Source organism: Nyctibius grandis, chromosome 2 (assembly GCF_013368605.1).
Source record: "Nyctibius grandis isolate bNycGra1 chromosome 2, bNycGra1.pri, whole genome shotgun sequence".
NCBI classification, from domain to species: domain Eukaryota; kingdom Metazoa; phylum Chordata; class Aves; order Nyctibiiformes; family Nyctibiidae; genus Nyctibius; species Nyctibius grandis.
In genome coordinates this window covers 2,512,880-2,535,851 of record NC_090659.1, presented here as the reverse complement: position 1 = coordinate 2,535,851, position 22,972 = coordinate 2,512,880, and the positions used below count along the sequence as shown (strand labels likewise).

Below are 22,972 nucleotides of genomic sequence, written 5' to 3'. Positions count from 1 at the left end.
GAAAACCATGCTTAATCAAGTTGTCTCAAAAACCTAAAAAGCTTGTCTTTATCCATCTGATAGGCTGTTTAGGTACTTATTTAGCCCTCATGGCCAGGGGCTCAGTCTCTGTCCTTTATATGTCCTTAGATTTCAGATAATTGGAAAGAGCTTTTCACTGGGGTTGCTGAAAGCCATTTAAAATAACATTCAAGTGTCTAATCCTTCCTTGGGGTATCTAGCTATGCTAGAAAATAACAGCGTTAGAGTGAACTGATCTCCATTCTAGGCTGGAAATGATGGCATGGCAGTTGTATAAAAGATTTAGTATAAAAACCCCACATTTAAAATAAAAATGTTCTTAAATATCCAGAAAAGGAGCTATGAAAAAAGGAGCTGCACCAAAAGAATCTTTCCGCAGGAATGTTCCTCTCTGAAATGAAAATCTGGAAGAAAAAATTTCAAAACAAAGTTCTGTAACAGTTATAGCAAAGTTGAAAAGAACTGATACCTAGCAGTAAAGCAGCAAGAAGCCATTCATACACAGACCATCATAAAATAACTGTTTCAAGTATTGAAAGTATTTGCATAAGTGTCCTAGAACTTATTTTATTTCTCTCTTACTTGTTGAAGTTTCTGTGTAGTACACACATCAGAAATTAAATTTCAGTTGTAGAAGAGATACATAAGCTCTTAGAGTTTTACAGTAAAGAGCAATTTTCTGCATTGCCAGTTTAAGAAAAATATATCAGTGACTGATTTTTATTTTAAATGCTGCCTTTATGTTATTGCTCTAAAGGACACAAAAGGAGCTTCTTGCTGGCTGTGAATCTTTTGCTCTATGGCTTTGCATGCAGCTTTCTTGTGACAAAGCTTTGCACAGTGGTAATGATTGCATATTCAGATGTCTGCTCTTTGTCCAGTTACTCTGGGATTAAAACGTTACTGACAATTTTGTGTCCCTGTGTACACTGAAATGAGAAAGACTTCACAGTAATCAATCTATTTCTCACTCTTCTTAGTACTTTCTGCAGATATATGGGTTACATCAAATTGAATTTAAGTATTGTTTTTCTCCTGAAACATGGATTCCAGAAGGCTGCAAGATGAGGACATTAAAATGAGCAAAGTCTTACCTGCTAGAAGGAGGATTATACTACTAAGCTTTCAGACCTTGTTGTAACCACATTAAATGAGTCACCAAATCCTGCCTAAGGACAAGATTGTGCAGAGTGACAGGAATGTAGCCTTACAGAAATACTAAATGACATTAGCTTTTCATTGTCATATTGCATGTAGGTGGCCACATTCAATTATGCTTATTAGAAAAATCAAGTTTACATGCATTTATGCACAACTATCTCTATGATGACAGATACAATTAGAGTGGAATAGAAGAAGGTTTGGGTTTTTTTCCTCACCCATTCCTAGGAAAATGTTGCTACAGTTCTTCATCCCCACCTTTTGGGAGACACTATCAGTGGAAGATGATATCTGTACAGTCCAGTCTTTGTTTCATAGAAGCCATACAATTTTTGATACAGAATCTGATTATCTTCTTCTCAACACCTTTGCAATTTCAAACACCTTGCCGAAAAAAGGGAGAGTGGGAATGAGTAAGTATGCTTATTGTGCTAGAGGAGTCTGTCTTGCAGTCAGTATCGAGGAGACGAACCAAGCTGAACCCGTGTTTTAAAGAATGACCTAAGTTTTAGTGTGTCTTTCCCCATATTCTTCTTCCTTCTCTGAAGGGGGAACTTCTCTTAAAGAAGTGACTGAACCAGTTAATCAAACAGCACAGGGTATGTCTGTATTTCAGGCATTAGTCCCTCCCTAACACGTAGTCTGAAAATTTGAGACAAGGAATCAGGGTTTCCCCTTGCCATGTGAATTGTTTAACACACACAAAACCCTCCCTACCCACATCCATGCTCTGGGGAAATCACGTATTTCCCTAGCATTATATAGAGTAGCTCCCTTCTAGGACATGATATGCATCTCCTTTGTGGCTGATTTTATCATATCTTAGAAACTAATCCAAAGCAAGATATTTTAGCCTTCCACTGAAAGCAGCTGTATAAACCCAGGATGCTGCTCAGATTCATGGGTTTGTGCGAATAGCTTCTGCTGAGTGTTTTATGACGTGGGACTGACATTTGGACAGATCTGTGGGAAGCCTTTGAAATAGCTCAAACACGCAAAGATGCTGACTACAACTTGGAAGAAAAAAAAGGCGGGATAATTATAGCATAAATGATTAAAACAAGCCTCCAAAAAACATGATCCCCTCCAGCCTGTGCATGTCAGTATTTCAATTAGGTCTGCGTGGGGAGATCCTGCTATTTGGACTGATGAGGGATTCCAGAACATCTGCGAGGCAGGAGACTTCATACCTATCCAAGAAGCTTGCCTGTTCCTCTGCTGCTGTAGTACACTCTGGAGGGAGACCTTACCCTTGAGCAGTAGGTTCATTTTGGGAAATGGAAATTTACACACCCGCAAGACTGGTGCAGGTCTCTGCGTAATTGACTTAATGATAGAAATTCCTTTGTCAAACTGTGTGATAAGCTTTTGTAATAACTTCATAGTCTCTGTTTGTCTGCAGGCTCTGGGCCTGATGAACACGCTTAAAATTAACTGCTGCTTTGAGAGAATTCAGCACTCAGATTTACTCTAGTGCTACTGGTTAGCCAGTGCTTGTAGTTTTACTTTCAAATACTGGGAGGTGTACAGGATCTTTCACAGAGAACAATGCCTCCTAAAATGTCTACACGGAGTCATGCTCCTCTGGGAAGGGTGTGGGAAGAGAGGTGCTTCTTGGAGTTTCTACTCCAGTTTCTCTTGGGAGGTGTTAAATTTTTTATTTCCTTTCACATCTCCACAGTGAAGCAGGCTATAGGGTTGGGGGGTTTGGGTTTTTTTGTGTGGTGTTTTTTTTTTTTTTGTCTTCTCTCTGTGTGCTAAGGCCTAGGTGGATTTCTTGGCCTTTTCAGATCCCAAAATGATAGTAACCAGAATGATTTTTTTAATTTTTTTTTTTTCCCCCCAAACCAGACAGGATAGGAGAGGACATCATAGAAAGTGTTCTCTTGACCTGTTGCATAGTATGGCTAGGCTACGTTTTGGATTTTATCATTGCCTCATTTGCATGTTAGCTAGGATGCAAAAACAATAGTGACAAAGGCAGCTTCACGTTGTAACACATCATCCTGTAGTCTTAGTTTTAAATAGACATCAGATCGCCAGTTACCAGAAATGATTAGTGTGTGACTCTCACAGCAGATCCCCTTTCACCAAGCTGAGCTTGCAATCTACTGGCTTAGGCAACACCCGTCAAGGCCATAAACAGTTAAATTATTCTAAATTGAAAGGAGTACACATGCCAAACAGAAGAGTAAGAGGTAATCGAGTTGTAGCTGGAGGAAATGAAGGGGTAGATCAGTTTGAAGTATGCACCAGCAAAATATTTCTTAACAACTGACCAAATCCTGCCACATGACTAATAATGTGCAAGTATTATCTCCGAAGCATATGGAAAGAAGTTTGAATAAGACTCCAAAATAAACACTTAGATATTGCAACCCATTCTTGTCTCTTACTCCCCTTAGTAGTATTACAGGTGACAGAGGCCAAAATGAATGAAATAGAAATTAAACCATGAGTAGAAAGTTGGTAATTTACAGTTGCAGGAGTCTGCACATGTATGCATGCGTATGTACATGCAGAGTAACACTTTTTAATAGGACAGCTTTCTCAAATCTGAGCAAAGATAAAACTCTTAACACTAGCAAACATTCCTCTCTGAAGGGACTGTAATTTCAGACACAGTCACAATTGAATTTATATGCTCATTATTTAAAACTAATTCAAGTTATGAGGATGCAACACAGAAAACATCTGCAAAATGTCAGATCAACTTGAAGAAACAGCCAGTACTGTATTTCTATATTAAAAATTCCTTTTACTCACTTAGCTGACGTTTTGGATGGATGAAGCACTTGAAGGAGGAGAGAGAAGCAGAAGAATCTCCTATGTAACCTTTTCTGCAGCTATAAACCTAAGACCAGTTAGAACTTGAACAATCCAAAGAGCCACAGTCATCAACTCCACTTATGTTTTAGGATCTCTCTTCCAATATGTATCAAACCTTTCCTCAGACCAGGAAGACATGCTGGCAACGCTTGCTGGTCAAAGGCTTGAGGTCTTCCATGTGTCTTTATAACTCAGTGTATCCTCAGAGAACCCTCCTGGGACAGGCAGTGGAACCCTGTACAGAGCTGTTGGTTTGAGCTCACTGTTTATAGAAGTACCATGATAGTAATGCAGAGAACTCTCATTAAGAACCTTGTTTCTTTTCCCATCCCTCACCCCCTTCTGAGGAGAGAGCTTTTCTGGTGAAATGGAAGCAAGGAGGTGATGGAGCTGTCTGTAGAGTGCTAACACCATGTGGAATTCTGCACAGCTTGAATATACTACGGATTTCTGTATTGCATCCTATGCCTTTCAGTAGAATGCCCAAGACACTTGATAGACTTCTAGCATACAGTGCAATCATTCTTGAACTTGCTAAGTTAGCTTAAGATGGCATTGAAACTCTTTCCAGAAAGAGGGGAAGGAAAACCTCACTGTTGTATTCCATCAGTCTGCTACACAGCAGGAGATGGTTTTCAGCTTGGCAGAGAAGAAGTAAGCAATCATTGTGGAGCTAACAGAATTGACTCGAAGAGTCCTCAGTAGTTCATGCAGAGAGTGAACATGAAAGTTGGTATCACATAGACCAGCCTATATAAAGGGCCATCCAGCTTCTGAAGATCAGAGGGTAGAATGAGAAGTGAGTGGAAGGAGGTAGAAATTGTACACAAACACCAGCAGAAGACTGTGTTTGAATCCTGCAGCTTACACAGCCACAAGTCAGATTGCGATGTCAGCAGGAAAACTAACGCAGCACGTGACCAGATCTTGAGCAGAACTTTAGTTCTGGCTGTATTAGCTGCAGTACAGAACAGTACAGCTTTTTCTTCTCATAAGATCACATACGAGGGAGCATAAGCCTGAACACAGACCCCTTGCAGTGATGACTTAGGCAAAGGTGAAGAAGAGGAGACATTTTAGTAATAGGGAACTCTTCAGCCAAACATGAGACCAGTTTCCTCAACCTATTCATGATCTGTTGACCATTTTAATAATGTAGATTCTGCTAGCACTTTGCAGTAAAGCAGCTTGCCCATGATTGTTAACTGTAGCAGAGGTGGAAATCAAAACAGCATCCACAAGCCATATAAACATAGTATCCTGTTTTGGAAGGAGATTATGCATGCTCACTATGAAGTAACAGTTTCTCCAAAGAGGTTTTGTGGGGTTTTTTTCAGTTCCTTTTCCTCTCTCCTCCCCAAGCAACAGAAAAAAAGTATTTTAATCTTTAAAAGGACCTAGCATAGGTCTTTTTTTAAATGCACACATTGGTACACAATTGTTTATTCCCACTATAAGGGCCATTTGTTTCAAAACAAGTATTGCAGTTTCTTTAATCTGAGGCCCAAAATCACCCTCATTAGAGTGTCCTATCCGGAGATATTTTGTTTCTGTATTAGAAATGTGACAGTTACATTGGCCTTTTACACAGCCTTTCATTTCTAAATTATTTATTGTGTACAGCCTACTAAGTAGAAAATGAAGTTCCTTTAGCTGGTTTAGCTTATTTGCAGCCTAAATTAGATTGGTCTCCACAAATAGATGCTGTCTGAAACTTAATTATTTATGAGGTTATTATATGTTATTTTGAAAGGTATTTTGCCCTGAGACTACTTTTGTTTTATGTGAAAAAAGCACATCCTTTCTCCACATACTTGCAATATACTCTCTTAACACTCTTAAATTCTCATAACATGTTATAGGGAAAAGAAGAGGTCTGACCTAGAATGGCATTTCTGCCGTAAATGGTTGTGATTTATTGAGGTCTCTTTCACTAATTCAGCCACCTTACAGCTCAGCTTCTTACTGCCTCACAAATCTGACCAGATTTTCCCCAGCTCTGCACACCAGGCCTCTATCAGATTACTAGGTCATACACACCCAGCAGGTAATTCTGGATTGTAAATTTTACATAGGAGACTTACGTTAGCATTAGTTTAGCTTAGCAGCACTCACTTACTGGATTCATGTTATGCCAGAGTACCCATCTTGTCCATTATTCCATTAATTTGTGTTAGTTTTCAGTCTGTGCCATGAATAATCTGAATAAATCTTTCTGTATGTTTCCATTTCTCCTAGATATTGATGAATGTGCTCAAAATGTTTGTGCTCAACTCTGTGTAAACTCTCCAGGAAGTTATAGCTGCTATTGTGATGGCAAGAAAGGGTTCAAGCTCTCTAAGGACATGAAGAATTGTGAGGTAAAACTGCACTATGTAATATTCCATGCAGCAAATCACAAAGTTAGATATTTCTTGATGACAGGATAAATTAGATTAAGGAAAATAGAAAGGTATTTGAGAATTGATTCAAAATTGGTGAAAAAGTGCCCAAGACCCTGAGCTGTGGTTTGGCTCACAAAGCAGGCCTGTTAGGGATTTGGATGCCATTCAGTTCATGCATGCTCATTTACAGGAATCCTATCAAGAGAAGCTCACCTTAGCCATCTTTATTCCCTGCTGCTTCCAAAATAAGCCCCAGCTTTCTCCTATCAAATAAATAATTTCTGTTCAGCTTACTCAGAGCCAGAATACTCCATTTGTCCATTCGTTCCCAGGTTTTCCTCAGATGTGCAGAAGTTTACACTCACTCTTTCAGAATTACTCTATGCTTTGCTTATTTGGGTTGAAAAAACAGGATTGTTTTTCACAGTTCTCATCTGCCATAGCTTAAGAAAAAGCACTTAGTAATATTTGCCAATTGAAGAACATCTTGTAGCCAAAATCAGCTGTTCTTGCTCAGTTTGAAAATTTACACTTCTTAGTAGCAGAAAGTTTGAAACTCCAGAGAATCCCAGCTCAAGGATTTTCTTGTGAGTGGTTCTCTGTATACTTTGAAAGGTTCTGGCAGGCTGAGACTTGTTATGCTAAGTGAGCTCAGATAACTGCCAACAAAAAAACCACCTCTAACACAGTATAACAAAATTGGGCTTAAACTGTAGGAACAAGGTCTGACAAGTTCTAGCATGTATGCATTAGATCTTTGTACTTTCTGAAATTTAATATCTGACCAACACTTGCAGTCATTAAATTTCATTTTGCTTATTCATGAAATAGGAAGAGCATCTTCTAGCCTCATTTCATGTTATTTTCAATACTGTTGTTAAAAAGTGATTAACTCTCTATCTGGAAGTTAGTTTCAGGCCTTTTAATTGGAAAAAAAAATAGTTTAATCAGCTGAAAATATATGCAGTCCAAAGATGAGTGACACTAGCAGACATAAAATGAAGTAACCGTAAATTCAGGATGAACACCTATACATTTAATAAAACTGCAGCATCATGAATACAGAAGTCAGAGTTTGGGAACTGCATTATTAACTTTTACCAAAATACGGCATGTCTTGAGAACAGAAAAAGCCTTCGCACCTGTTCTTGATCATTCTCTTCTGTAGGACTACTATACTACCGTCATATAGAAGATATTCAAGGGGTGTTTTGAGGGATAACTTTAGATCAAAGAGACTTTTAGGCTCCTACTAGTCAATGAGACAGGTGCTCTAAACCACAGAATCACAGAATCACAGAATCACAGAATCACAGAATCACAGAATGTTAGGGATTGGAAGGGACCTCGAAAGATCATCTAGTCCAATCCCCCTGCCGGAGCAGGGTTACCTAGATCATATCACACAGGAACGCATCCAGGCGGGTTTTGAATGTCTCCAGAGAAGGAGACTCCACAACCTCTCTGGGCAGCCTGTTCCAGTGTTCGGTCACCCTCACCGTAAAGAAGTTTTTCCTCATATTTATGTGGAACCTCCTGTGTTCCAGCTTGCACCCATTGCCCCTTGTCCTGTCAAGGGATGTCACTGAGAAGAGCCTGGCTCCATCCTCATGACACTTGCCCTTTACATATTTATAAACATTAATGAGGTCACCCCTCAGTCTCCTCTTCTCCAAGCTAAAGAGACCCAGCTCCCTCAGCCTCTCCTCATAAGGGAGATGTTCCACCCCCTTAATCATCTTCGTGGCTCTGCGCTGGACTCTCTCTAGCAGTTCCCTGTCCTTCTTGAACTGAGGGGCCCAGAACTGGACACAATATTCCAGATGCGGCCTCACCAGGGCAGAGCAGAGGGGGAGGAGAACCTCTCTTGACCTGCTAACCACACCCCTTTTAATACACCCCAGGATGCCATTGGCCTTCTTGGCCACAAGGGCACATTGCTGGCTCATGGTCATCCTGCTGTCCACTAGGACCCCCAGGTCCCTTTCTCCTGCACTGCTCTCCAACAGGTCTGTCCCCAACTTGTACTCATACATGGGGTTGTTCTTGCCCAGATGCAGGACTCTACACTTGCCAAAACCACGTTCTGGAAGAGTCTTCCCACCTCTCTCCACTTATAGAGCCCAGTTCCCTGTACCTAAAGGAAATCTGAGTGCTTTACTTTGAAAACAAAACTGTAGATATTACTTTAATTATAAATCACAGTTTCAGAATAAAAAGAAGTCAACAGTGCCTTAGAATGAGTACCTGCTATTTTTTTACTAAATGTTTTACTAGTTTAAACCTGCATCACATGTAGATTAGATGATATTATTTCTGGATATAAATGTCTTTGTTTAAAACTTCAGGTAGATGAATACCTGAAAGAATAAGCACCCTTTTTTTCCCCTCTCATTGCAACTGCAGTTGGCTGACTGTGATTACTCACATTAACTTTGGCTAGAGCATTAGGATTAATCCCAGTTTTACATACTGTTGTAGGCCTTTCAGTTACCACAAATACTTAGAACTTCTTTTACAGTTTTCTGGAGAATGCAGTCTTAAAGCTTCATATCCCCACTAACAGTTCTCAAAAAATATTAATTCAGTGCTATTCCAGCAGGAATTGTGGTGTTGATTTCATCAACGTTCCTTTCCAGAGCTCAAACAGGACAAGTACATTCAAGGAACAGCCAGTTAGAAACATTTTCTATTAATCTGTTACTTAATCCACTTGTAAATTGTTACTTTTTATTCCAGGTAAATTATTCTAGTACTACTAGAGATTGTTCAGCTATGAGTGGTTGTACATCAATATTGATAAAGAAAATAAAAGGTGTTTGTTTGTTTGTTTTTTAATTAAATCTTCTCAGGAGACAGCTCTGGCCCCATTCCCTTTTAACACGTGATCAGGTTTAGATTCCAGACAACTTTAATAATTGAGCCTGGCAGGACCCTAGTAGGTGGGTGTCACAGGTCCCTGGTAAAAAGAAAGTGCCTGATGGAAGATTTGAATTCTTGATCCAAATACTAAATATTTAAATATTAGTTGCAATCCACCAGAACTGTGTTTGAACCTGAATTATCCTCCAACAGCTTAAATAATGGACATTTCAAGCAAAACCAAAAACACACCCCTTCATTTGTACGTAGGTATTCAAGTTTAAAAAAACCTAAAAAACAGAGGTAAGCCATTACTTTAAAAAAAAAAAAAAAGAGGGGGGGGGGACAGACTAACAGCCAACAATAGGAGTTGCTTCATGAACTGCCACAATGCATTAACAGCTTTTTTTATTCTCTACTATTTTCAGCCTGTTACTGCGTGTATCCCATTGAACCTTGAAAAGAATTATGAACTGCTTTACCTAGCAGAGCAATTTATAGGAATTCCCGTTCTGTACTTAAAGTTCAAACTGCCAAATGTCACAAGGTAAGTAAGCATTTGCTATTGATGAAAGTATGCATTGAAATTATGGACATCTGTTTCCGTTAATTTTCTGAGGGTTTAGAAAGAGTGCATTGCATGCATAAATTATATCACTGTCTCCCCACTGGTTAAGATACCTTTATATGGAGAATGAATTAACTCAGGTTCCATTTAGAGGAAGCTGGAGTCATTTGAAAGCAGACAGGCAAGAGTAATGTGTCTGGCATCAGTTTACAGCATCTCTTACTGGTTGTACTGTGTCCTTGAGCCACCTCATCAGTATAGACGGCAGCTCTCTTTTACATGGCAAAACTAAAAGGTCAGCAAGTTTCTTCCAGAAACCTCAGAAGTAGGTAGGAGGCAGTAGCAGCTGTGTCCCAGCCAGGAAACAGTGCACAGCTAGGGCAAGACATGCACCATTGGCATTCAGGTGTGGTCATGTCTATGAATAACAGAGTTGGAGTCTTCCAGCCATTACAGTCCTGATTACCAGTGCTGTTGTAGGGAGAGGTGTATGGTCTGGGAGAAAAAGTTCAAAGAGATGCAGACTGCAATGGGCAAAAGAGGAAGAGGACTGAGGGCAGTAAGTTTAATAAGCACTAGGTCCCATTGGTTTGTGGACAAGACAGCAAAAAGATTGGTGCTTCCTCATGACAGAAGCTTACTCTTCCCCTGAAGGAAAGAGCAGGGGCTGGGGAAGGTGGGAGGTGGTGATACAGATACAGGAAGGCATTTAGAATTCTCAACATAAAATTCAGATGTTATAGGAAAATAATTACTGTACAGCTTCCAGTTATATATGGAATGGCTTTTGTTTGGATATTGCTACTGCTTCACTTCTGCTCTGGGTAGAAGCAGTGATGTGCTACACACATACTGCTGAAAACCAAAACCAGGCCAATGCTTCCCCCTCACCCCCGTGCTTCCTTTCACAGGGTGTACCAAGGACACCGACAGAGCACAGTACCTTGTGTAGAGCACCATCTATATGATTTCCTTTACAGCTGTCAGAACAATTGCTAATGGTAGCAGCCCCTTTACTACTCCTGGACTTTGCTGCGGCAGCTGAAATTGCAGCATTCCTTGACTTACTGACTGAACAATTTGAGGGTAACAGAAGCAGTAGCAGCTGTTGAGCTGGTGATCCCCAGAGCCTCAGAACCTCACAGAAGGACATAAATATTGAGAACTTTTTCCTCTACCCCTATTCCAAGTTGACCAGTCATTAATGCTCTCCTGGAAGACCTTTCTAAGATGATAAATGTTTGAAGCTGTCTTAATAGTCTGTGTGTGAATGCAGGATGATTTTTCTGTGGGTCTGCATGAGAGACAATGACATCTAGCGGACAAAGAACAAGACTGAGAGTGAAAGTGACCCAAGTTCTTAATTACAGCTCCCTTACTTGTTTCTTTTGTTGTCTTCAGCAAATCCTAACTTCCAAATGCTTTTTCTCCTTTCATCCTTAATCTATTTCATCTAGTCCAAAAGTTTTAGGAGACAAGGACTGGTTTTCACTATACCTATACTCTCTCTCTTCCACTGTACAGGTACTATAATGTAAACCATAATTTTGCTATATATACACATTCAACTGACTGCCAAGATCCAGTCAACAAATCCTCAGATTAGAGAATGCTATGTAAAAGGCAGCAGTAACCAAAACAAATTGCTAGGTTATAATTGTTGTAGGAGAACACTTGGCAACCCTGCTGTACTGAAGCCCATCATAGATCATGTCTTTTTTCTGCATCACATCTCCACGAAATGCAATAGGAAGATTACATCTATCTTCTTACTCATGAGGGTGTGATATCCTTCACATGTAAAGCTCATAGCAGATTTGGGAACTGAACTAAGGCTCTTTCAAATTCCAGCTCAGGGCATTAATCTCAAAACTTACCACAGAATTCGACTGAACAGGCTGACATTAGATTCTGCTTTTGACTGATTGTGTGCAAATATCACAACTGCTCAGATACAAAGTTACCAAAAGGTTAATATCTATGAACTTTTTTTTACCCTATTAATGAGTTATCGTAGGCTATACAGTATTTCATGTTTTCTGTCCTCTTATTAAGATTCCTTCTTCACAACTCAGATTTACAGCAGAATTTGATTTCCGGACATATGATGCAGAGGGAGTTATACTATATGCAGAATCCCTTGACAATACAGCATGGATCTTACTTGCTCTTCGTGATGGGAGGATTGAAATTCAATTCAAGAATGAATTTGGAACAAAAGTCACCAGTGGAGGCAAAGCCATTAATGATGGACTGTGGCATATAGTAAGCTGGGTTTTCCTCTCCCCTTTCCTTCCTTTAACCCACTATGGGAACATTCTGTCCTGATAAGTAAAGTAGGGAGAAACTAAACAACTATTAAAAAGGCTTAAAATGATGCCCTCAAATCCCAGGTTTAAAAATCAACCAAGAAATGCACAAGAATGCCTTACATCTGGGAAATTGTGGCACCTGTTTACGATCAAGAAAGAGGTAATTACCACTAGCTGGCAACATAGGAATTATTCTTTGTAATCATGAAAAAGGAAGCAGTAACATATTGAAAAGTGTGATTGCAAGGTCAAGTGCATAGTTATTAGATACTTTGTCTAGAGAGCAAATTTTACATTTGCTAGACCACAAATCCAGCTTGTTCTTCAAGCTTGCATACCTAAGAAAGGCCTTGGCTCACTTACACCATCTATAAACCACACAAAATTATTAACAGTGAGACTTTGTTTGTTGGTTTTTAAAGGGGGGCGAGAGAAGCTAAGATTCTGTGTAGACCTCCTGTTTCAGTTCAGTGCAACTTCCTTGAGATTAAAAATCTACTTTGACACCTAATAATAGTAAAGCAAGTGTTTTGAACCTATTTTGTGTACGTCCCATCTGAAGATTTAATCCGTTGTAGCAGGTTGCAGTGCCATGGAGAACAAAGCAATTGTAGAAATCAGCTCCTTGCAAACTCTATAGCGCGTAAAGTGAACTAATCAGCTGCATGGGTTTTCCCAGGGGTAGGATGGGGGTGGAATGGAAGATCAGCCTCTTGTGGGTGTCCATGGATATGGACAGTTGTCATGATTCAAGTTGAAATATGCTATAAGTATTGACTGCATTAAAACTATTTTACAAGTTAGATTATTTAGAGAAACATTAGTAACGCTTCATACAGGTATATGTAATTAGTATTTAAAATATTCTACATGTTTATGTGTGTATATGTAATTATTTGCATTTAATTCCAGATATCAGTTGAAGAACTAGAACACAGCATCAGCGTAAAAATAGCTAAAGAAGCCGTGATGAGTATTAACAGCCCAGGAACTCTTTTTAAACAATCCCAGGGTTTCTTGGAAACTAAGGTGTACATTGCAGGATTGCCTCGCAAAGTGGGCAACACTCTTGTTAAACAGGTAACTAAAATAATGAGTAATGATGTTGATTAGTACTGTTCTGTTATTTGTTTGGTTTTGTATTGTTTACTTAGTAGTCACAGAGGAAGGAAGAGTGGCATGGAATCCATTTAGAAAATGAAAATTAGATTATTAAACCACTGTTTTGAAAATAAACATGCATGAAGCTTTGTAGTCTCTCTTCAGTTAGGTTTCAGTGATAAAAACACAGCACTTACAGTCTAATCTTTCAGGATTCTGTAGCCTGTTTCCTAATATAGCTTTAAGATTCCCTAAATCACCACCACTTCTGCTGCTGCGAGAGCATTTCTGAGTGATTCGTGTTTCTGGTGCTGGCTTTTGCTAGGCTCTGAATAGGTATGGAATTCACTGTGCAGGCAGCACAATGAGCTTTCATTTTTACTAGGTTTTATAATAGCCTAGGCTAGACAAGGCCCATGATCCTTTCAGTCTTCCATCCTCAACAGCTCTGCCTTGTGCTGGGGATGGGTACAGTCGAGTTGTTGCGACTGTCTGCTGCTCAGTCCAGGAGCCTTCAAACTAATTGGCAGTCTAAACAGAGAGGCAAAAAGTAACTGTACAGTAGAGGCTGCACCTTTTATTTTTTAAAAAAATCCATTTTTGCTCAAAAGTGAAGCAGAAAGAAAAATATGAAGCAACACAACAATATCCCCTTACCCCATAGAGAGGTATTCCAGAAATTTATTTGTCCTTTGGTACAAGGACAAGGTGAAACCTTGAACAAGGAACACTGCTAGTGATCATTGTCTTTCACCTGTTGTGACCTAAACAAAAGGACAGCATGAACTTTAAAAATTGAAACAATCTATTTTGTACAGATCACTGGCATCAAAATGGGAAATGTTATTAAATCAGAAATACCTTTTGAAGGCTGAGGTACCAAATGCATGCCATTTGTTTTCTCCCAGCATCAGTGCATTAGCACTGCATTAGCATTGGTAAGGCTATTATTGGCTACCCAGAAATAAGTCAATATCTAAAATAATGCCTTATTATTAACATTTTTAAAACAACTTTGAATGCAAACGCCTAGTGCTGTAATTCTTCAACAGATTAACCCTCGGCTAGATGGGTGCATTCGTGCCTGGAACCTGATGAATCAGGGACATTCAGGTGTAAAAGAAGTTATTCAAGAAAAACAAAGCAAACACTGTTTAGTAGCAGTGGGGAGAGGATCCTTCTACCCTGGCACTGGAATGGCAAAGTTTCAGATAAACTATAGTAAGTATTTTTCTGTCTATTCCTATATTTTTTGCTAGACTGGTGATGGAACTGGTGAATTGTTAAAAGAAAGAAGAGAAAAGAAAAAAAAAAAGAGACACACACAAACTAAGCTGTACATCACTGCATCCAGCAATTATTCCCATAATTTCTGTTAGAAATTTGCTTGAGTGAGGATTCTGATCCCATTGGTGTCATCCATTTGATTTCTGAAGTGCTTTAGGTTAGGAAGCATATTCTTTATTTGCAAAGGATGGGCACTGTTGAAAACTTTCATTTTCCAAAGTTCTAATTCTGTCCTCTGTTCATCAGTGGGGAAAGCTATCATATTACTGACAGAAAAAGAAGATTGGGGATGGAGAAAAGGATCGCTGGTAGTTTTGCATATGCAATTCTGCTTCTAAATGAACACACTAGTTAGAGGTTTTAGGTACCTCACTTGCTCATTCTTGAACCCTGAACTTTCTTGCCTGACCTCCTGCCCTAATTTCAAAATTTCTAATCCAGGATCTCCTCGTGCACACCTGAGAGCCCAAAATGAGACGTCTGGAGCATCATCCCCAATTCTGTTGTCATTATACTCTTCCCCATCCCAAATGCTATGTTACCCTTCAGCCCTGCTCTGATCCCCAGTCCTTTTCCTCCCATGACTTTCTATTCTTTCCCCGGCCTTTTCTTTAAATCCCCTAGCCCACTTCAAAAGATTTCTCCAGCTTTTTATATTCTGTGGTTCCAACCAATTTATATCAGAGTTTCCTATGCCACTCAAGTTTCCACAGCTTTCCTCCCATTCATTCACTAACACCATGCTGCCATGACTCCTCCTGACCTTTGTGCTGGGGGCTGCTGCCATGACTTCACACCCTCTGTTTTCTGTTCTTAACCCCACACACACCACCCACATCTGAGAGGCTGCCCATACCTACTGCTGCTTTTCAACGAGCTGTTGTAGCCCACTGTATCTCTGCCCATTTGGCTTTGTGTAGGAATATAACCTCATCTCATGTTTTAGGATTTCTGCTTCCTCAAGAAACTACTAGATTTGACTGGGGGTTGGCAGGGGGCAGGCAGGGAAGAGACACTGGAAGAAAAAGATATGAAAGATGACAAATACCTCTTCAAATAGTAATTTTTATATGAGCTTTACTATGAACGTATTATATTTGCACCATCTGCATATTTACTGCTTTGGAATGTAAAAGTGTATGAGAACTGCCAATCTTCTACTCAGTGGCAGCAATTTATGAGTAAATTGGTTTTTTGGGTTTAATTTTGAACCGACTTCTAATGAATGTGGCACCTGTTCCACATTAGAATGGAAAGGTAGCAAAAAAAAAAAAGTCCAATAAGCACAGAATGTTAGGGAAGATGCAGGATTAGGGTTTTTTGGGGGGGTTTGGGGGGGTTTTGTTTTTTTTTTCCAGACTTACAGTTCTTTCTAAAAGTTCCAAAGTTCACTGTTTTTTTCTGGAGATTAGTACTAATTTTTCCATAGTGGGAGCAGATTAACTACTAATTTTTAACACCATATTAATTATTCTCTTTAAAACAGATAATCTGGACAGTGCTGAAGACTGGCTAATAAACGTGACTATGACTATCCGCCCATCCACGGACACTGGTGTAATGTTTGCCTTGGTTTCTAATGAAACAGTGCCTCTTGCTTTGTCCATAGTGGACTCTAACTCCTCTGACTCCCAGGTGATCTTACAATTGTCATAGCAGCTGATACCCATATAAGTCACACCTCTTGTTTTTATCTCACTTAACTTACTACTCCATTTGTGAAAAATTAAACGAAAAGAAGCTACTCACACTTACTTACAGTGGAACTGGTAGGCTGAATTAATATTTTGACAAGCACTTAGATCATATAGTGATGTGCAGAAAATATATTAGCAATTGCTACAGCAGTGACTAAGCGCTCTTATGTCAGGTACTATCCATTACATCATGTCTTTAACCTTTCCTTCTAAATGCACAAAGCAGAAAGGGGAATATGTCAGAAGTAGAAGGATGATATTACATTAATGGCATCATGTTAGTTTCATTTTATAAACAGATGTTTTTGTCCTTAAGTTTCCATTTGCATCAAGTATCCCAAGATACAACATGATTATACATCATGGCTAATCCATGCTTTTGCCTGAAATAACCTATAGTGAATGCTTGGTTACCTTTGAAGCTCTAGCAGTACTCCTTTTCCCTTTAAGAGAAACAGGATTTCACCTCAGAACCACAGCCAAAAATTTTTTACAGTGAAGATTGTAATTTATAAATTTAAGAATGTAAATGAAGGGCATTCATCACCAAAGGTGATGGTTATGCATCAACTTTGGTAACTTTTCCAACTTAAGGTACCAGTTTTTAAAACGTGGCTCTAACATTTCCTTTTCTTCTACTTCCAAATATAAAATGCATCAGAACTAAGTGTAAGTGTGTGTTAAATTTATATGTGACATCTTTTGTGACCTACCATTCTTCCATTTAGAAAATCATTGTGACCATTGGAAACATTCCTGTTGCACATCTGGAATCAAAGAAGTTATGTACACCCAGAAAAGTGCTGGTTGGACTTCTAGCAACCAAACAACAACTTGAACTGTCTGTTGATTCACACACATACAGAAGCAATTCAGAGCAACTGTCTATCCTGCATCAAGCAATGATGGCAAATGTTGTTACCTATTTGGGCGGCCTACCAGGTGAATTATATTTCTTTTCATTAATTTGATTATTTGTACAAGCCTGATTATATTCAGCCTTACCCAAGCTAGAAAAAGCCTAGAACTGTACAAAAAGAAACATTTTTTTTTTTTCCCAAGTACTTCTTGTTTCGTCCAGTTATTCAGCTTTTGAGGGAGCCTGCTTTTCAACAGTAGCATTATTAGGCCCATTGAAAGGCATGAGTCTCTCTCTGGAGGTTGGAATTTGGAAAATGTCTTGATTTTTGAGCTGGGGAGGAGTGAGCATTGCATGTTTCTGAAATGCCACCAGCTGGCACAGTTTAGGAACTGCATCAAGCATGTAAGAAAGCCGGGCGTTTGTAAGTAAATGTAGTGTCAGAAGTGCAGAAGGAGAAGTCAGGAATATGGTTTCAGCAGTTAAACTCGGGGCAATAGATGACTGGTAATCTTTATGCGAGAGAAAATGTGTTGAAACAGCAAATATTTTGTTTAAAGCAGTCTTAAAACATGTACAAGCATTATTTTGTACAGGAAGTGTACACATGCTTATCTATAAAATAGTTTGACTTTAGGGTGAATCATGAAGAAAAATACCATTGCCACAGATAAAGATTTTTCAAAGCTTAAGATCCTCAAACTTGAAAATTAGTAGGGGAAAGACACCGTGATTACAACGTTACTACTGGCGGGGCTTTTCTGTGTCTTCTATTAAAGGTATTTTAGGGAGAGTAAGTCACACTTCCTAAGGAAATCCTAAAAGTTTGACCAACACTGTCTTGAATTGACATCCACTTTACATGTAGGCTGCATTGTCATAGCCCTGCCCCAGATATAGCTGGTCTTTATCTGCAGTGTGTTTCTTCTGCAGGAGACAAGGGTGCACAGGAGTAGAAAGACAAGAGGAACTGTGTATCCATTGGAGATGATTGATCTCTTTAGGCATTTCTTCCAAGGCAGAGTACACAGAGGAAGCTGGAATTATGGTTCCACCCTCTAGACTTGCTTGTCAGAATAGAAGCAAGGTGTTTAGAGCAGCACTGCAGGTACCACAGCCTCTGTCTGAAGCCGTGGTTGCCTCAGCATCTAGGCCTATACGTTGTAATTTACCTGTTCTCTACAAGTCGTCATACACTGGTAATCAAGGATGCAACAAGATTTAGGCACCAAATATGACAATATCTCCTCTAATTTTGTTTTTGAATGGATATGCAATATCTTGGAAACCAGATAACCAGGTGAGTTCAATTCAGATTGAATGTGTAGCATGAGGAGAATGCACTAGTGGTGCAATACCATCACATACCGCAATAGGTAAGAGTCAGTATTTTTGTAACACCTGCTCATTTTTAAGAGGAGGGATGAAGTCAGTATTTACTTAGCAGAGGTGAGTCCGTAGGTTAACTGAGCCATAGTAACTTAACTAAGATTCTGGTCATTTAAACGTCTTCATCTTTGTGATATTTAAGTGATTCTTTGTAGCACATTACCAGCCACAGAGTAATTGGCATCTTAAGACCTGAAACCTTCACTTCAGTCATGCATCCCAAATAGATAAGAAGCAAGTATTACTTTTAAGGAGCAGCAAGTAACTTAAGCGTACTCTCTCAGTTTTAAAAGGTATCTTCAACTTGCAAATTAACAAAAACACTCTGTATGTTTAAACAGTTTCTACTTAGAGGTCTCAAAAAAAATCAACAAAAACCGCCACGTTATCCAAAGGAGCCTCTTCCACAACAGCCTTTGTTACCTAACAGAGAAAAAGTAGTATAGGAAAACTACTTCAGGTCCTCATGTACAGCCAGTTTGGCTACACCGATTCATTTATTCATTCTGACTCACCCTGAAAAACCTCTGTGATACTGAGCAGTATAAAAAGCTAGGTAAGGATCCCCACACTGAGCTATGGTGCAGAGAACTGTGTGATTAAAGACACCTAACAAAAATATGCATTTCGTGAAGACCAGAAGTCCCCATTTTTGACAGGACTGTTTGTGCAGTACCTCAGCTTACAGCAAAATAAAATGACAAGGAAGTAACATTTCTTGTTCCCCAGATGATCAAGTCTGTCTTCTAGGAGGGACAGGATGATTAACATCTGAAAAAAAGATGATGCTCATAAGATCAGCTTCTAGGCATCCTCATTCTAGTTGCTGAAGGTACTTGGATCACCTTATGTCTACCTTGTAAGAATCCAGTTGAACCCTAAGACCTCACAGCAATGCCTACTTGATTTTGTGCTTAACATATTGTTTCCTGGAAGCATGTCCATGATCTGATGTTGCTGTAACCCAAACAATACCTAAATGAGCAACAGATAAAGTGAGTCCTTTACAGAGAATTCACTTGGAAGAAGCAGTGAGGGAAGCAGTAAAACGTGTGGAGTTCCCAGGGGTCCCCTATCTGAGAATTTGCAGATTTGAATCCAGAGTAGCTTCCTGGCAAAGGCAAGATGGTTCTTTCTGTGACCTCTAAACTCAAACATCTGTTTGTAGGTCAGGACAAGAACAGTAGACTCCAGGAAACAAACTATTGGTTCACTGTTGTTAATACAGGAAATGCTACTATGAAAAACATTCACATAGTTAGGTTTCTGGATGGGAGAAGACTTATAACGCATATTTCAAATTTTATTGACCTTTCTCAGTTTTGCTGACTCTATCTCAATCTTAAAGAAAAGGGAGAAGAACTTAAGTGTTTCCTGCCAGTTTGCTCTTTTCTCACATGGATGACTAATGCCTGGGGAACAGAGTGTTCCCCATGTTTTCGCTAATCTGAAAAATACGTAACAATTTGCATGCCTTAGCCTAATAAATTGAATGTGTTTCTGTGCAGATGTTCCTCTGGGTGCTACGTTAGTAACTGCTTTTTATAACGGCTGCATGGAGGTGAAGGTCAACAACAGACAGCTGGATCTGGATGAAGCCATTTCTAAACACAACGACATTAGATCTCACTCGTGCCCACTGATTATGCAGTAACTATTCAATTCTTAAATTAACTTTTTTCTTTCAGATACAATTTGCATAATTAGTCTCATGCCATAATGAAGCCTGTATTATTTTATTCAACATGTGCCAGGAAAATAATCAGTGTTTTTCCTCCCTTTAATATAGAACAGGGGAAAATCCCCTCTCTTTTCAGCTGTAAAGAGACAATCAAGATCAAAATTCTGTAAAATGTTCTTTTATTCATATCAGTGATAAATCTTAAAGCTAGATTTATCTTCCATGCTCATACTATGCCCTTGATACATTTAGTTTGGAAAGTAAGTTCAGGAAGTTGTTTAGAACCAATTCTACTTCTTATTTTTCATATACCAGCATAAAGTTACAACTTGCAAATTTTGGTAATGTATTTGAATCTAAACAAAACCATTCTCATTAAACTTTTCCAAGCATAACACGCAAAGAGAAATCTCTACAGGTTTTGTAATATGTGCTTTTGGTAAAGGAAAGAATACCCTGGAATCCAGAGCCCACGCTCTCTGTGAATATGTTTACAAGTTGTATCAATATTGGTAAAGCAACTTCAAAACTGAAGTGTTTTTGTACACAGCTCAACTTTTGAAAATAGCTCTTGTTATACTGTACCAGTTTTTATTCTTCTATCTTAGGAGCCCAGCTTTAGACTTTTAGGAGAGTTCTGGATCAGGTCAGTTAATTTACTTTCAAAGTGGGTTAAAATACACCCCAAGCAATTTTGGAAAACAGAGGAGATGGCATGAGGGAAGGAGCTCTGGTCTTCATCACAGGCCATCAAACTGGAATTTGCTAAGTAAAGCTGAGAAATTGCAGCAAACTTTTCTTCCATTCATGACAAATCTCGCCCTCCTCAATACGAGCACCCTCTAACGGTCCATTCTGTTCCCTTTATTTAGGTCAGCCTTGCATTCACAGAGCCCCAGAAGATATTTATTTGTGAGCTGTGTTGCAGCTGTATTTCTGACATACTTGAAAGCCTAAATTTTGCTAGTAACATCAGATTGTAAAGCCATATTCTGCTCCATATCTTTAATGGAGCAGGTAATTAGAAAAGTATTGTTTTCTTCAGGTGTGCTCGTTTCAAGTATTTCTAATATTTCTTCAGCATCCTTTCAGTGTTCTTTCCACTTCCAACCTCATTTTCACACAACCAGAAGCCTGCCTGTGCAGTTCACCTAGTGGTTTTGTTAACCCCAAACCAGATAAATAGCAAGAGAATTGCTGTAAGCGATGAATATATGCTGTCATCCATCAACCAGAGAGACATTTATCTGTGAGAATTCTTGACCTGAGGTTTGCTTTCTTCGCTTGAGACATTGAAGTGGAAATGTATGTACAGTAGGATGGATTGTGACAATACACATTTTGAGGATTGCCTTTCTCCAGAGATATTCCCAGTGACATTAGTGAGGTTTCTTTCATTGTTGAGTACTAACATTAGTACATCAGTATTGCAGAATCTGAGCCCATCTTTCAACATTATTGCTTTGTCTGAGGTTATTATTAACTTCACTTCCCACTTGTGTAATGTAATACAGGATTTGCTCTGACTTTCACACCAGCCAGCCTCAGTACAGTCTCCAAATCTGTCCAGCACTGGTTCATACATTGCTGCCTGTCAGCAGGAATACCATACGGCTGACACACAGGGGCTAATGGCCAGTGAACAACTAGTTCCCTTTTCTAGGATGGCATGTTAAAAAAGCTTCGATTTCTCCAGACTCCATGCAGGGGAAATAACTGCAGGAAAGCATCCCTCCCTGCTCTCTTCCCACCCCAACACACACATTCTTCATTTGGGCCTAAGCTGAAGATAACTTGACTGAAATAAGCAGGTTTTGTATGCAAAGCGAAGCTGAATTGGGACTTTTGACATCAAATACACCCATGATTACTTAATTTATAGTATCTCAGCAGCACCCACTGAATTCTGGAAAGCCCTTGGGTCAGCCTCTTTGCCTTGGACAACAAACACAGAAATGATGAGATGAGGAACACAGTAAAGCATCAGCGATACTATTAGAAATGCTTATGTTGGCCTGTGCAAACAGGAGAAGAAAAGGTTTGGTGGTTTGTTTTTTTTTTTTAGATTTTGTTTAAGTGTAATAAATGGTATAGAGGTGAAATTAAAGAGAAAAAAAAAAAAATCACTTTTCCCACACAGACACCATTTCTGTTTGTTTTCATGGAAGAATATGTTAGAGTATCGTAGTTATAATGAAACCTCTGCACTTTTTTTTTCAATGTAAAAGTGCCTCCCTATTGTAAGAATTAAATAAAGCAGCATTTGCAAGTCTCTTTTAATTTCAAGTTGTATTTGTATATCGTTGTTCATTGTCACTGTGCAAAAACTTGTTCTAGTGGTCAAATGGCTTACTCAGGAGCTTGTGATCATCTTCAGCATCAAAGAAAAGAATTGGGTCAAATAGTACACTATCCAAATAGACATTCATATTCTTGAGATAAAAATTTAAGTTTATTAATTGTTTAATATTGCCTGAGGAAATTAAGCTTTGCTTTAAACTACATGTGGAAGAAAGGAGATCAGTGAAAGTTACTGATTCTTATCTTATTTCATTTATCACATTCGTTTCATTGTATTTTTAGGTACAATCATTTCATCAAGGGCCATTGACTGTTTATATGGAACAGCTGAACCTGCTTTGTACTTTTCAGCTTCTGTGCACCGGGAGCACCATTCCTTGAAAATGAAATCTAGTCATGGAAGTGGTTCTCATTTGTACCAGAGCAGCTTCCTACTTATGTGCCTGATCTGAGCTTACTTCACATGCTTTAATGCCACCGTGTCTCCTGGTAGAGATAACTGGCTAGATTGGGTGCAAAC

General features: G+C 39.1%; 1 protein-coding gene across 1 annotated transcript in view; it reads left to right on the top strand.

Annotated features, from left to right (window-relative positions):
* The window catches only part of PROS1 (protein S), a 35,919-nt gene extending 13,482 nt beyond the window's left edge, over positions 1-22,437 (top strand). The window contains exons 8-15 of the mRNA XM_068421598.1: positions 6,250-6,371; positions 9,686-9,804; positions 11,901-12,090; positions 13,050-13,217; positions 14,291-14,459; positions 16,012-16,160; positions 16,951-17,164; positions 19,979-22,437. Of these exons, the coding sequence (XP_068277699.1) occupies positions 6,250-6,371; positions 9,686-9,804; positions 11,901-12,090; positions 13,050-13,217; positions 14,291-14,459; positions 16,012-16,160; positions 16,951-17,164; positions 19,979-20,124 (1,277 nt within the window). The 3' untranslated portion in view covers positions 20,125-22,437. The remainder of the gene's footprint in view (positions 1-6,249; positions 6,372-9,685; positions 9,805-11,900; positions 12,091-13,049; positions 13,218-14,290; positions 14,460-16,011; positions 16,161-16,950; positions 17,165-19,978) is intronic.
* The last annotated feature ends 535 nt before the right edge of the window (positions 22,438-22,972 follow it).